Source organism: Labrus mixtus, chromosome 5 (genome assembly GCF_963584025.1).
Source record: "Labrus mixtus chromosome 5, fLabMix1.1, whole genome shotgun sequence".
In the NCBI taxonomy this organism is placed as follows: domain Eukaryota; kingdom Metazoa; phylum Chordata; class Actinopteri; order Labriformes; family Labridae; genus Labrus; species Labrus mixtus.
The window spans coordinates 30,060,294-30,073,444 of NC_083616.1; the positions used below are offsets into that span (position 1 = coordinate 30,060,294).

General features: G+C 39.6%; 1 protein-coding gene across 1 annotated transcript; it reads left to right on the forward strand.

Moving 5' to 3' along the window:
* Nucleotides 1-1,409: 1,409 nt before the first annotated feature.
* Nucleotides 1,410-12,821, forward strand: cfap251 (cilia and flagella associated protein 251). Its single transcript, XM_061038929.1, has 20 exons — nt 1,410-1,721; nt 2,634-2,774; nt 3,573-3,682; nt 3,771-3,879; nt 4,898-4,978; nt 5,078-5,155; nt 5,250-5,291; nt 5,390-5,655; nt 5,747-5,923; nt 6,007-6,257; nt 6,368-6,519; nt 7,454-7,630; nt 7,734-7,922; nt 8,009-8,119; nt 9,285-9,448; nt 9,528-9,618; nt 10,443-10,586; nt 10,690-10,918; nt 12,454-12,549; nt 12,664-12,821. Exons 1-20 carry the CDS (start codon nt 1,563-1,565, stop codon nt 12,783-12,785), a joined length of 2,889 nt encoding a protein of 962 aa, XP_060894912.1. The 5' UTR covers nt 1,410-1,562; the 3' UTR covers nt 12,786-12,821.
* The last annotated feature ends 330 nt before the right edge of the window (nt 12,822-13,151 follow it).

The following is a 13,151-nucleotide window of genomic DNA, read 5'->3' on the forward strand; positions in this document are numbered from 1 at the left end:
TTTGTAGAAAATAAAATAAAGTTAGTCAATGACCGGCCCACAGTGCAGGGACAGTCGCCCATTGGTTATATTTTTATAATGACAGTTGGCTGGCCCAATCATGTCTCTGTCAATGGCTCTGACTCCACCCCCTCTCCTTCTAGAAGTGACGTCACCGCCATATTAAAAAATATTTTTCTGCGTCAAAATGAGTTCGATATTCAAAAAACAGGAGTAACGAGGAAGTTTGCGTTCAAAGTCAAATTATTTTACAATCGAGATATTACAAAATGACTCTGCGGTCCCTGCAGCACAGGTACTGCAGCAACTATACTTCTAGTATTCTCTATTTTATGGATAATTTAAACCCTTCAATTACTGAAATGGTAAATGTTATTTTACTCATGAGTAAATATCATATTCACTGTCGTAAGTGGAGAAACAGCAAACCCTCCTTTGACTGGTTTATAAATGATTTCAAATATTTTTTCTTATCTCTGAAAAAAATGAAATCTAGCAGGATTGCTAGAAAGATTAGTGCTGACTTATCGAAATTCTTGTTGTTTTGATTTCTGGCCCTTGTTGAATTTTTGTTTGTCCTTGCTCCAGATTGTTGTCTGCTTTCACTTGCCTGATGTTTACTTTTGGAAAAGTTTTTAAAAAAAATTTTTTTATATATATAATCCCCCCTAGTCTTGATTTATGTTTGAATTAACTTGTTCCTGTGTATTTTGCTGTTGTATGTTCATCCTCTTTAAGAGTTTGTATAAACATTTTTTGTATATGTTAAATTTGTCAATAAAGACAATTAAAAAAAAAAAAAGGTACTGCAGCAACAGGTGTAGGAGGACAGGTGTAGCACTTCCAGGTAAAGAGCAGCAGCTGATGTCAGGGAAGTGGAGGTACATCGTGATCACGAGGCTGTGGCGTAATGCCAAGAAGCTCATACCTGGTGAGAATTGCATGGACCTCGCAGGACAAAGCAAAATATGTCAGACACAATTTCTATGCTGCCGTATTTTGCATCCATCCTTGAAGTTGATCTACAGACACTTTAGAGTCAACCACTGTTTGCAGGTCATATTTACGCAGGCTAATGATGTTTAAGGTTTTTCATGGGTTCATTGGTTTAGAAAAACAGAAAAATCTCCTCTTTCAAATAACTAATAGTGGCCAGTTGCTCAAGATTCTTTATTGGCATGAATAGTAAGCAAGCGTTGTTGCCAAATCAAAGCTATCAAAACAAGCAACAATAATATAACATAGGCTACAAAACATTTAACAATCTATTTTATATGAATAAATTAATACACATATGCAAAGATACATTAAATTAAATTAATTAATAATGTATAATTAGTTATGTCTTGTACTTTTATTTTGAAATAAATGCCCGGAACATCTGTTTTTTGGTTACTAGGCAACGAAACGCATCGGAGGAGCAGTATTTATTTTCAATGGCTATCTTATCCTAACGTTAACTATCATTTAATGACAAGAGACACGACGACAAAACAAGGAGAACAAAAAGTTGTTAAAAGTAGATTAAACGTCCTAAAGAAGAAGAAGTGTAGTTTGACATCATGGCTGAAGCTGAAGTTAAAGAAGAGTTCGGGGTTGATACCGGGTTGGGAGAACCAGAAGCTGAGCTAGTTCAGAGGACCCGGAAGTCTCAGGTTTACTCTGCAACCAGAGAAACACTTTTCTCAAAGAAAACAACTCAAACGAGGACACATGCACTGGTTAGTAGACCTTTGTTTTTACTAATTGTGTAGGTTTTAGCTTAACGAGCAGCTATTATTATAACTATTATTTTACATGTGTTACAAAAAAAAGATCTCAAACCAAACACTCTTCCTTAGGTCACTGGTTAATTTTCACACTTAATTCATCTTAAATAAACTAAAATAGTAATAACTTATATACCTATATAAGCACCTGTTTAAAATGAATGAAACCTTTATTGCCCCTAGGGGAATTGGCCTTGCACAGAGAGCATAAAAAACACAATACAAACAAACATTTACAGGACAGCACGTAAGAACACATAAAAACACACGAAAGCAACACATGATTCAATGAGGGATTTCAGCAAGTTAAATAAAGTGCAGAGTGCCGAGTTCGTCCTGTATAATCAGCTCTTATTAAGCAGCTGAATACTGCGCGGTACAAAGGATGTAATGCCTCTTTTAGTCCTCATCCTGGGTGTTCTGTACCTGCGCCCTGAATTCAAGAGTTCATACTCTGACCAAAGGGGTGCACCCAAAAACCTCTGCAAAAACAGATGTTTACAGATGATTGGTACTACATCCAAAAAGAAAGCGAGTCACATCCTCACAAAAAGACACAAAGAAGACAAAAGAGTAATTAACACATATGATGCAGAAACAAACAGAGGCTAAATTTGTGCAAAAGAATCAACACAAGTAATAAGCAGAAAAAAGAGGATCTAACTTAATGAAAACAGCTATTTACTGACATTTACCACTCAGATGTAGCTCAGGTTATTGGTGTTGTAACACTGAAACATAAACTGTAGGTAACACATCTATGTGTTATGTGTCACTCCCTACTCTGTGCTCTGTATATTTTCCTGCTTTTCTTGTCCTTTGCCAATCATGTCCCTGAATACTGCATATTTTCTCTCCATTTAGTCACTAGATTGGGTATTTGGGAGGAATCCAGAACTTCCTGCCTTCAGTCTGCAAGACCACGATGAGCTGGTGGTCCTCTATGCTGGAGCTCATGCCGGGGTCATTTACAATCACACCTCAAACTCCCAGCACATACTTCAGGTACAAATGTGTTCTGTCAAATTTGACTCATGGGGGAAAATGTTACAAGAAGGAGATGAGGCGTCCTTCAGAATAATTCATTGAGCTTTATTCAAATACATAGGCTTGCAAGTACTGATGTTTCTCAGGTGCTTTTGGCACCTTATGAAGATGCAAAAGTTATTATGTCTTCTCCAAATGGAAAGAGAACAGAGGAGGTGACAGCAGATAAGACATTAGGCGTTTTCCCATCGCAGGAACTTTTTCATAGTTCTAGGAACCGTTGGAACCCTCCTCCTTCTTTATTCATTCCACACCGCAGGAACTATGAACTATTTTAGTTCTTAAAACGATGTTAATAGGAACCTTTTTAGCTCCTGCTTCAGAGTAGGTAGCATAGCGATGCGAATGTAGACAGAAAAAAGTTCCCATTATGCGTAGTTCTCAGGGAACTACCTCATGGATAGTTCCTCTTAAAAAAGTCCCCAGAACTGTTTGGTCTGAAAACACATCTAAACTGCACAAATACATTGTCAACACCTTCAAACTAAAATGTTGCCAATGCATTTGTGCAATGTAGACAATGTGCAAATATTTGCTTGCAATTTTTGGTAATAAAAAACAGAAATTACTGAATTTTGGGCGCTTAGGACTTTTATTGTTTGTTGTGGTACCCATATAAAGATTTGATTTTTACTCGTATTGCATCAAAGTTTGAAATTCTGTTATTGTGACGACGCTAATGATCACATTTTTTTATTGAAGTGACAAATAGGTTGCAAATGTTGCATTTTTTAATTGGACACTGTATGTACTCAGGGTCACTGCCACCCCATCTCGTGTATGTGTGTGAGCGAGGACGGACGCTGGATTGCTACAGCTGACATTGGCCTGAAAAGCACAGTGATGATATGGGACTCCTACTCAGGGTAGCTCTTGATTTTACGTGCACCAAAGCATAGTCTGTATCGCTTTGTTTGCTTTTAATTAATTTAACACGTCTGATAAATATTCCAGCATTCCTGTGCATACAATGTTTGATTGCCACCCTAAGAAGGGTGTCATCGCGATGGCATTTTCAAGTGACACCAAACATCTGGTAACCCTCGGAGCTGAGGAAGTTCAAGTGAGTATGGCAACATGATTTGAGTTAACAGGAATAAATACACCATTGTGCATTACCGGTCTAGGTAGAAGAGAGACAGATTTTTGATCTGTTGGTTTGCTAAAGAAGCTCCTTCTGATCTCTGATAATGGTTTATATGAAACAGTCAAAGGAGAACAGTCTAGTACTGCACTTCTGAGGGGTCTTACCCAGGAGTGACATGGCTGACACGCTTCAGAGCAGTTTGCAATCAACTACTGATCAGCAGCCAGACCTGATAGCATTTAATACAGTTCCTTTATTCTTCTGTTCACTGACACACATAAAAGTCCAGAGTAAAAGAAGCATGTTCCAAACATGAGATGACAATAAGCGTTGGCAGTGGATTGGTCAAAAATAAATTTTGTCCTTCTGGGTTCACACCTGACCTAGACAATGATGTTCCTGTGTTTTATACATAAACCAAGGCAGTACATCGACATCCATCACATACTCAAACAGATCATTGCAAATAACCCATTATTTGGCTCTTACAGACACAGTTCTGTCAAATTTAGAAGTAGTGGTATCTGTTTTCCTAAATGAGGTCTGAGGGTGGCCCAGAACACACGGTGTGACACCCCCCCCCCCCCCCCCCCCCCCCCCCCCCCCCCCTTTGTTTTACAAAGCTCCTGTGAGGAACTTTCAGTTTGTATTGATTTCTGTTAACCAGTAAATAAAATATCTGGGGCTTTAAGTTTTTTAATAAGTATGCCTTGTCACAGGATATGTCAAAATATTTATATTTATATTTATATTGAGGATTTTTGGATGCTATGTCATGATTTTATCACATCTTCAAGTGTGTTGTTTTTAATGAAATGTCCAAAGAACTGCTCTCTGTCTAGATAAAACCTTACAACAACAAATAGACAGACACAAAAACAGCTTAGATGATTAATGTGCCTTACTGGCTGTGAATGTTTAAAACAGTAAATGTCTTTCTGGAGTTCATTTCAATCTACAAGTAATCTTTCAACGTTTGAAAATCTTTTCTCAGCTCGTGTGTATTTGGGATTGGACTCATGAAACAGAAAAGCCTTTGTGGTTCACTGAACTGAATCCTGACGATGGTTTCCATGTAAGTTACTTTCATTTTTTTAATAATGAAATGTCAAACATCAGTTTCTGGCTGTGGTATTCAGGGGTTCAAATGTTTGTATGCTGGATCGTTTTTCAGGATTACATCATTTTTAATCCAAATGACAGCAGTCAGCTGCTCAGCAGAAGTGAAAGCCAGGTGTTATTTTACAGCACTGTAAGTCCTATTATTCCACTTTTTATTTATGTTACAGCAAAAATAAATACAAAATGTTTGTTTACTGCAATAATCAGCTGGTCCTTTTTTTCAGGCCCGGGGAATTCTGCAACACTATGCCCTGATGCTGAACCAGGTAAAGATCATTCTAAACATTTTTGACGAGATGCTTTTTGTCTTTTACGGGAATGAATATATTGATGAATACAGTCATTTAACTGTCCATTTCTGCAGATGACTAATGCAGCAGGTAGTGAATACGATGCTGATATGATTGCTCAGCCTTCCCCTGAACCGTCCGCAGCTGTTGGCACGTTTGGGCACTCTGTGTTTCACTGGAGAGAGCCTCAGGTTGTCACGGCGACTGCAGGGGGCAGTTTTGTGGTGTGGAATGTGATGAATGACTTTGCTGCAGACCAAGACGTCCTTGACAGGAGATTCTGGGTCATTGAGCCTCATAAACATACCAAAAAGATCACCGCGTTCACTGTGACCGACAGGTAGCCAGACACAGAAATATTCATCATTAATGTTTGTTTTTTTAAACCCTTAATGTCTATTATTCATGTGTGTTTTTTTTTTACACCACAGCTGTTTCGTCACAGGTGATTCTGGAGGCCATATCACGTTTTATAACGAACAATTCATCATGCTCAATATGTACACTGGCCTACACCTGGATGCCATTGTTTCCATTACCTTTTCCAAAGAATGTACAGAGGGATACTTGCAGCACTACACTCTGACGCCAACACCCTTTATCTTCAGGTAGAACCCCCCCTCCCCCACACACACACAGAAGTCTGATGTGTGTTGTGTGCATTTAGCTGAGCTGTCTTCTTCCTCTGCAGGAACTTTGTTGTGTCTACATGCAGTTCCAAAGTAGTGCATGTTAACGCACAAAAACGCAGCCCTCAACTCCTCCTAGATGAGGACAGTGAGCCTGTGCATGCCGTGGCCTGTCACCCCAAACAGCCCACTGTGGCCATGGGGAATCACAGGGGTGTTTTGAAAGTGTGGGATTATGACAGCAAAGTGATCGTCTGCAGCCGAGTCTTTGAGACCGAGAGGCTAATACAGTGTCTCTCTTTTGATCCTCAAGGTAAGCTTTACAAACACATGTTCTTGCACAAAAGCAGTTTCCCCAGCTGATGCTTGAGTTTGCAATATGTCATCATTCTGCTGAATAGAGCTGCCTTTTCTTTTGAACAGGGTCATACCTGGCCGTTGGCTTTGGCAGTGGGGCTGTTCACATACTGAATCCCAAAACTTTACAAAGTGATCCAGAGGAGTGTTTCCACTTCAGTAAAGCTGGCATCCATCACATCACTTTCTCCACTGACTCCAAGTATTTCGCTACAGCGGTGAGCAAGTCCTGACAAAACTTATGGAAACCCTAAGCAGACATTAAGTACATTTTATTCACTCTCTCGTCCTGTGGTAAAAAAAAAGAAGAAGTAATTTCTGGTTGTTTTCTTGAGATCTGTACTTATTTTTCTTGTTATGTCGGTACAACAAAGCATGTTTACTCGTGATAACGGGATAATGTTCTGGCGATCTAGAAAACAAAACAATAGGCAGGTCGCAATTTTAGGGCGGACGACGACATGCCAAGCTGCCATTAACACACTGATCAGGTTAGTTAAAGTCTTTATATGAGATTTTTCACACTTAAATATAATATAAATCAAGTATCTCCTCTGAAAATAACTCTGTGAGTCATGACTGTCTACAATGGGTGTGACACCCGAGTCCCACTGTCTGTGATGTTTTCAGAGTTTTCAGAGTCCTATCTTCACTTTGTTTACATCGCCTGGACGGCCGGCTGACTCCTCCCCTCGTGTATAAAAGTTGTTTAATTGAGGGACTAGAGAAAAGAAGAATAACATACTGTACTCACTGCTTAACTGTGTTTCTAGATCACGCTCATTTCAGGTAAATTTACATGCAGTGTGAAGATACGAGCTAGCATTAGCATGCTAACACAACAATGCAGCGCGAGTTGTTTTGGTTTCATGCTGGTGCTCAAGGGCGACATCTGCTGGATCAAAAAATCGCATATAAAGCCTTTAAGCCTATTTCTATGTCTATTTTATGCTTTTGCAACTCTGGGAATACATGATAAATGATAAATAAGGCGAGATCTTGAGAAAACAACCTGAAAATACAGGAAAACTGAGTAAATACAATCCAGGGCTTCCTCATAAACTGCTCAATATGGTTAAGAAACAGTGTGTGTGTGGTCATTATAATGCAGAGCAATCAAGTTTGACTTCCCTTTTCCCTTTTCTGTGTTAGGATGCTGGAAAAGCAGTGACGGTGTTCCGGTTACAGACTGATAAAAGTAGTCTGCCTTGTTGGATGCATTTGGGCAGATACCAGTCTCACTACAAGCCCATCACAGACCTTCTTTTTGGTGTCCACCTGGACAGCCCCCTACCCAGACTACTCTCTCTGGGAATGGACCGCCGACTGGTTAGTGTGCTTTGACAATGTTGAGGGTCTGTGGCTGGTTTTTCTTTTTTGTTTTTTTAAATGCATTCATACCTCTTTGTGCATGTGCGGGTTTGAACCTCAGGTGGAGTATGATCTGGAAAACAGCGACATCGATAACCTTCTCATCTTAAGCTCGGAGCGCATCGAGCAAAGTGCCGTGCCGATGTGCATGACTTGGTATCCTCCCCTGAGCGCCGAGCAATTCCTCCTGGTCGCCTCGGACCAGTACAAGATGAAGCTTTTAAACAGCACCACCAAGATGTGCAGGCGTGTGAAACACTCTGACGTGATCAAAGATTCTGATTTTAATATTGTCATAGAAAATTGGTAAATGATTACTTTTCTTAAAACAGGAAGACACTTCTTGGCCCAACATATGGCTCTCCCATCAGGAAAGTAGTCGTCCTCCCCGTGTCCAAAGAAGCGCAGACCAACTCATATTACCTGGCGTTCATCACAGAGGACAAGGTCAGTGCTGGGATTCCTCCGCATCTTTTTATTTTCAGACCTGCTTCATTGTGTTTGAGGATATTTATTGAATAATCTATCCTGTATGATAAACATTTGGGCTGCAAATATTTTCTTTGAGAAGAGCTGACAAAAGCCAAACCTGGTCGAAAGAGTTTTTTGTTTTTGAGTGTGCTGATAAAAGTTTTGTGATTATATATTTATGGGTTAGGTTTGGTTTTGTCACTTAAACAAACACATGTGAGGATGTTTGTTTTTTGTCACATGTTCAACATGCTGTAATTTCTCTTAGTTTTTCACTTTTTAAATTCTCTTTTGTTCGTTGTCAGAGTTAAAAGAAGGCAAATTGGGAATGAGAAAAGTAGAAGATCTAAAACTATGGAAGTAAAGAAGTTATCAATCTGGGTATAGCTATCCCAATATTTTATCACCTTTTTTTATTTTAATATTAATATAATCACATTGAGATGCAGTCATGTTTGAGCCCAGTGTTGAGAAGAAGACATAATCATTGATTATTGTAGTGACTAATTACAACTTTAATCTAAAAAGGGCTCTGAGGGAAGAATTAGGAACTAGTTTTGTGTTCTGATTGAAGCAAAAACTGTTGTCCAAAGTGTGTTCATCAGTTTGCATATGTCGATCCATTTATTTAATATTCATAAGCTTATGAGTCCAATAATCCACACAAACAGTGTTCCATTATCTAAAACAAACTAAAACATAAATCTGATAATCTCATACCACTCTGATACTCTGACTGCTCCTTCTTACACCTGGAGCTTTATGCACACCAAGCCAAGGCTTCCCCTGGTGTTCCATGTTGGAATTTCATGCATTAATAAAAAACAACTAGTTACCTTGTGTCTCAATGCAGCCATAAAATAAAAACAAATAAACAACACATATTCCTCCAACAACTATTTTTTTAAAAGATTTATTTTTGGGGCTTTTTGTGCCTTTATTGGAGAGATAGGACAGCAGAGCTGGAAATCAGGGAGTGAGAGAGTGGGGAACAATATGTGGGGAATGACATGCGGAAAAGGAGCTACAGGTTGGATTTGAACCTGGGCCTCCCGCTTGGAGGACTACAGCCTCCACACATGGCCCAGCGCCCCACCTCCAACAACTATAATCACCCTTAGGACTGTGTTTCCTCTTCCAGGTGGGTCTTCAGATTTTGCCTCTGGACGGGAACCCCTACAAGTCCAACGCTCTGATCTGCCACCCGACAGGGGCGTCTACTTTTACCTGCTCGTACGACGGCAGATTCATCTTCACCGCAGGAGGATCCGACTGCACCGTTCTGGCATGGGAGATAAACCTGAAGTAAGGTTTGATGTCACCCACATTAAAGCCAAAGAGAAGCATACACTGGTGATAATCATTTGTTTTGGTTTATATTCAGTGCTCTGGAGGCAGCAGCTGCTTTGGGAGGAAAAGACCTGGAGCCCTTTTACAGTCTTTTAGAGGGAGGCAGAGACGGCAAGTTCTTCAGGGTGAGAAAAAGGTTGACTTGATCCGATGACGCAGATGATTCCATTAACTCTAAATGAGAAGCATCCATAGCACCGTTAGGGTTTATAATCTGTATTTTATGTTATTTTACATGATGCATGATGATTGACAAAGATTTTTAAGGCTGATTTGGGTGTTTTATTGAAAGACAGGACAGTGGGGAGAGCGAGTGAGTGGGGAATGACGTGAGGGAAAGGAGCTCTCTTATCATATAGAGCAGTGATTCTCAAAGTGGGGTCCCAGGACCCTCAGGGGTCCGCGAACCAGAACTTGGGGGTCCGCGGAATAATTTACAAACAATTGTAGAAGTGTGCTATATCATTGAAAAAGCATATCTACAAACTGGAAACTCTTGCACCAATAAAATCAGCTATTTTGTCAATACTCCCGCTCACCTTTTGAGCAGTTTTGTGCAATTAGATCAATCCTGATATGATCGTGACATGTCCGTCACTTCATAGTGACAAACTCAAAACAACAAACACCTCGGAGCCAACATTTTCTCAAAGTTTATAAAATGAATTACTTGGAAAGTATAAATGTAGCCTAATTCTATCGTTGCAGAGTAATACATAATACATTATTACATAGTATTAAGATAGGCTTATCAACGTTATGATAATGAGGGGGTCCTTGGAAAAATTTCTCACCTGAAAGGGGTCCGTGGTCCAAAAAAGTTTGAGAACCCCTGATATAGAGGTCCACAAAAGATGTCAGAAGTTTCTTGGAGTTAATCTGAAATAATTTCCCATATTATTTATTTTAACAAAAAGATTCTCAGCTTTCTGAACATTTATTTCCGTAGGAGATGGAGGAGTTTTTCTTCTTCTGCCAAATCCGACACCAAAGCATCGACTCGATGGAGAAACGAAAGGTGTCAAAAAAAATCCTGCTGTCAGAGGTGCCGTCTCTCATGAGAGCTTTGGGCTGTTTCCCTACTGAGCAGGAGGTACAAGATGTGTGAATGAAGCGACAGACAATATCATCTTTTTTAATAGTATTTATATTTCACTTACAAATTGCTTTTCTGCATGATTTTTTTTTTTTACCAGATAGAAGATATGCAAAATGAGGTCAAGTTCAGCAAGTATGAAGAAACAGCCAAATATGTGACTGACATCGACCTGGAGGAGTTCATCAAGCTGTATGTCAACCACCGCCCCGCCTTTGGCATCAGTATCGATGAGCTAATTCAAGCTTTTCACGTCCTTGGCGATGGCGATCATAAAAGACAACCCACTCTGCAGAGGCATGAGCTGCTCGAAGTCCTGCAGGCTCGAGGTACGCTGCAGGTTATCCACACAGGAAATGATCCGTCTGTTTGTTTTAGTTATATAACTGTTGGAGCCTTTTTATTTGTTGTTGGTGTTTTGTGTATTTAGTTCAGTCATAATAAGTAGATCCAAGCTTGATCCAAAATTAACTTGACTTAGTTGAAGACATTTAAGATGATTTAGACTATTTATAACTCATTTTTATGTTCAATAACTTAATCATGTAAATACTGTAATCTATGCACACTGCTTAAAGTCTTTATATGTGATTTTTCACACTTAAATGTAATATAAATCAAGTATATCCTCTGAAAATAACTCTGTGAGTCATGACTGTCTACAATGGGTGTAACACCCGAGTCCCACTGTCTGTGATGTTTTCAGAGTTTTCAGAGTCCTATCTTCAGTTTGTTTACATCGCCCGGACGGCCGGCTGACTCCTCCCCTCGTGTATAAAAGTTGTTTAATTGAGGGACTAGAGAAAAGAAGAATAACATACTGTACTCACTGCTTAACTGTGTTTCTAGATCACGCTCATTTCAGGTAAATTTACATGCAGTGTGAAGATACGAGCATAATAAAGATCGCTAGCATTAGCATGCTAACACAACAACGCAGCGCGAGTTGTTTTGGTTTCATGCTGGTGCTCAAGGGCGACATCTGCTGGATCAAAAAATCACATATAAAGCCTTTAATGTAAATACTGTAGAACTCTACCACATGTATATTAACCATCTGTTACATAACTACATTTTTATTATCATGTTCATCTCTGGATTTTTGCACTATTGTCTTATTTAATCGTGCACATATGAGTCTGTGCTTATTTTTAATGTTATACTTTTTGTACATAGAGAGCACAGCTTCACCAAGGTCAAATTCATTGTGTGTATTTGTGTGTGTGTGGGTGTGTGTGGGTGTGTGTGGGTGTGTGTGTGAGCATACCTGGCCAATAAAGCTGATTCTGATTCTGAAGATTCTGAAGACGTTTCACCTCTCCTCCTCCGAAAGGTTTCTTCAGTTCCTTTCAGATGAGAAGTGAAATGTTTTCAAGATCTTCAGCTAGGTCCAGTTAACTTTGGATCAAGTTTTGATTAACCATGATGACCTTGATGACGAATCCTACACAGACAATAATAAGTTGAATTGTTTGATTATCCTGGAAGTTTCATTTGTTTTGACAAGATTTCTGGAACCATTTGTGTTAGTTAGTTACTTGTTTAGTATATTTGGTGTTTGCATTGGGTAACTGAAGGCACACTGAGGTTTTAGATGCAGGTTACATGCACCACAGTTTGCAAACCTTTTTTTTTTTTTTTTTACCCACGTAAGAGAGGCAGCAGGAGCCGGGACTTCTTTATTATTTTGTTTGCTTGCTTGTTTATTTTTGCCAAATAACTCTTAAAAAATGCAGAGCTTTGCATGGACAGTGGACTTCTTTAGCCTCACAGTGACTCAGTGGCCATTTGATTATGTCATCAACATTGATCCTCTGTCGCAGTTGAAGAAATATCCTCCTAATTTTTATATTAATTTTGACAGGAGAACACATGACTGAGGAAGAGGTGGCAGAGTGTTTCACCACACTTTTGGGACTCAATGAAGATGACGAGGAGGAGGAAGAAAAAGAAGGAGGAGGTAAAGGGGACTAATGTGAATATATGATGTACACAAATCTAGTAATTGCACGTCACAGCTGAAAAACATAATGTTATGTTGTGCATGTGGTTGTGTTTGTGTTTGTGTGTCTAGGTGGGGAATATTCACTGCAGTGTGCGATCCCAGAGGTGATATCTATGGAGACGTTCACAGGTCACATCCTGGGTTTCCCGTCCTCTGCAGAGCGGAGAAGCACGTCTCCTCCTCCAAAGTGATGAATGTAACATTTAGAATAAATGTTTGTAATGCTTTGTTGAAGAATATAAATCGAACAAGCCCAACAGAAATAAAATGTGAGACTGAGAGAATGTAAAGAAGCAGTGATTCCCAAAGTGGGGCACGTGGTCCCTGGAGGGGGGGGAAGGAGACGCAGCAAGGCTACAGCAAAAACAATGCACACTGTTTTGCACTGCCAGCAAATAATGGAACATTTTGTAAGAGGACTTCCAGGTCAACATAAGGCTGACAATGAATCTGCAGCAGACGTCACACCTTCTAAAACAAAAATGTGATGAGTCATATTTTGTCCTCCGTTCACTTACACAAGGACGGATAATGAAGAGAGCCACACTTCTTCCTTT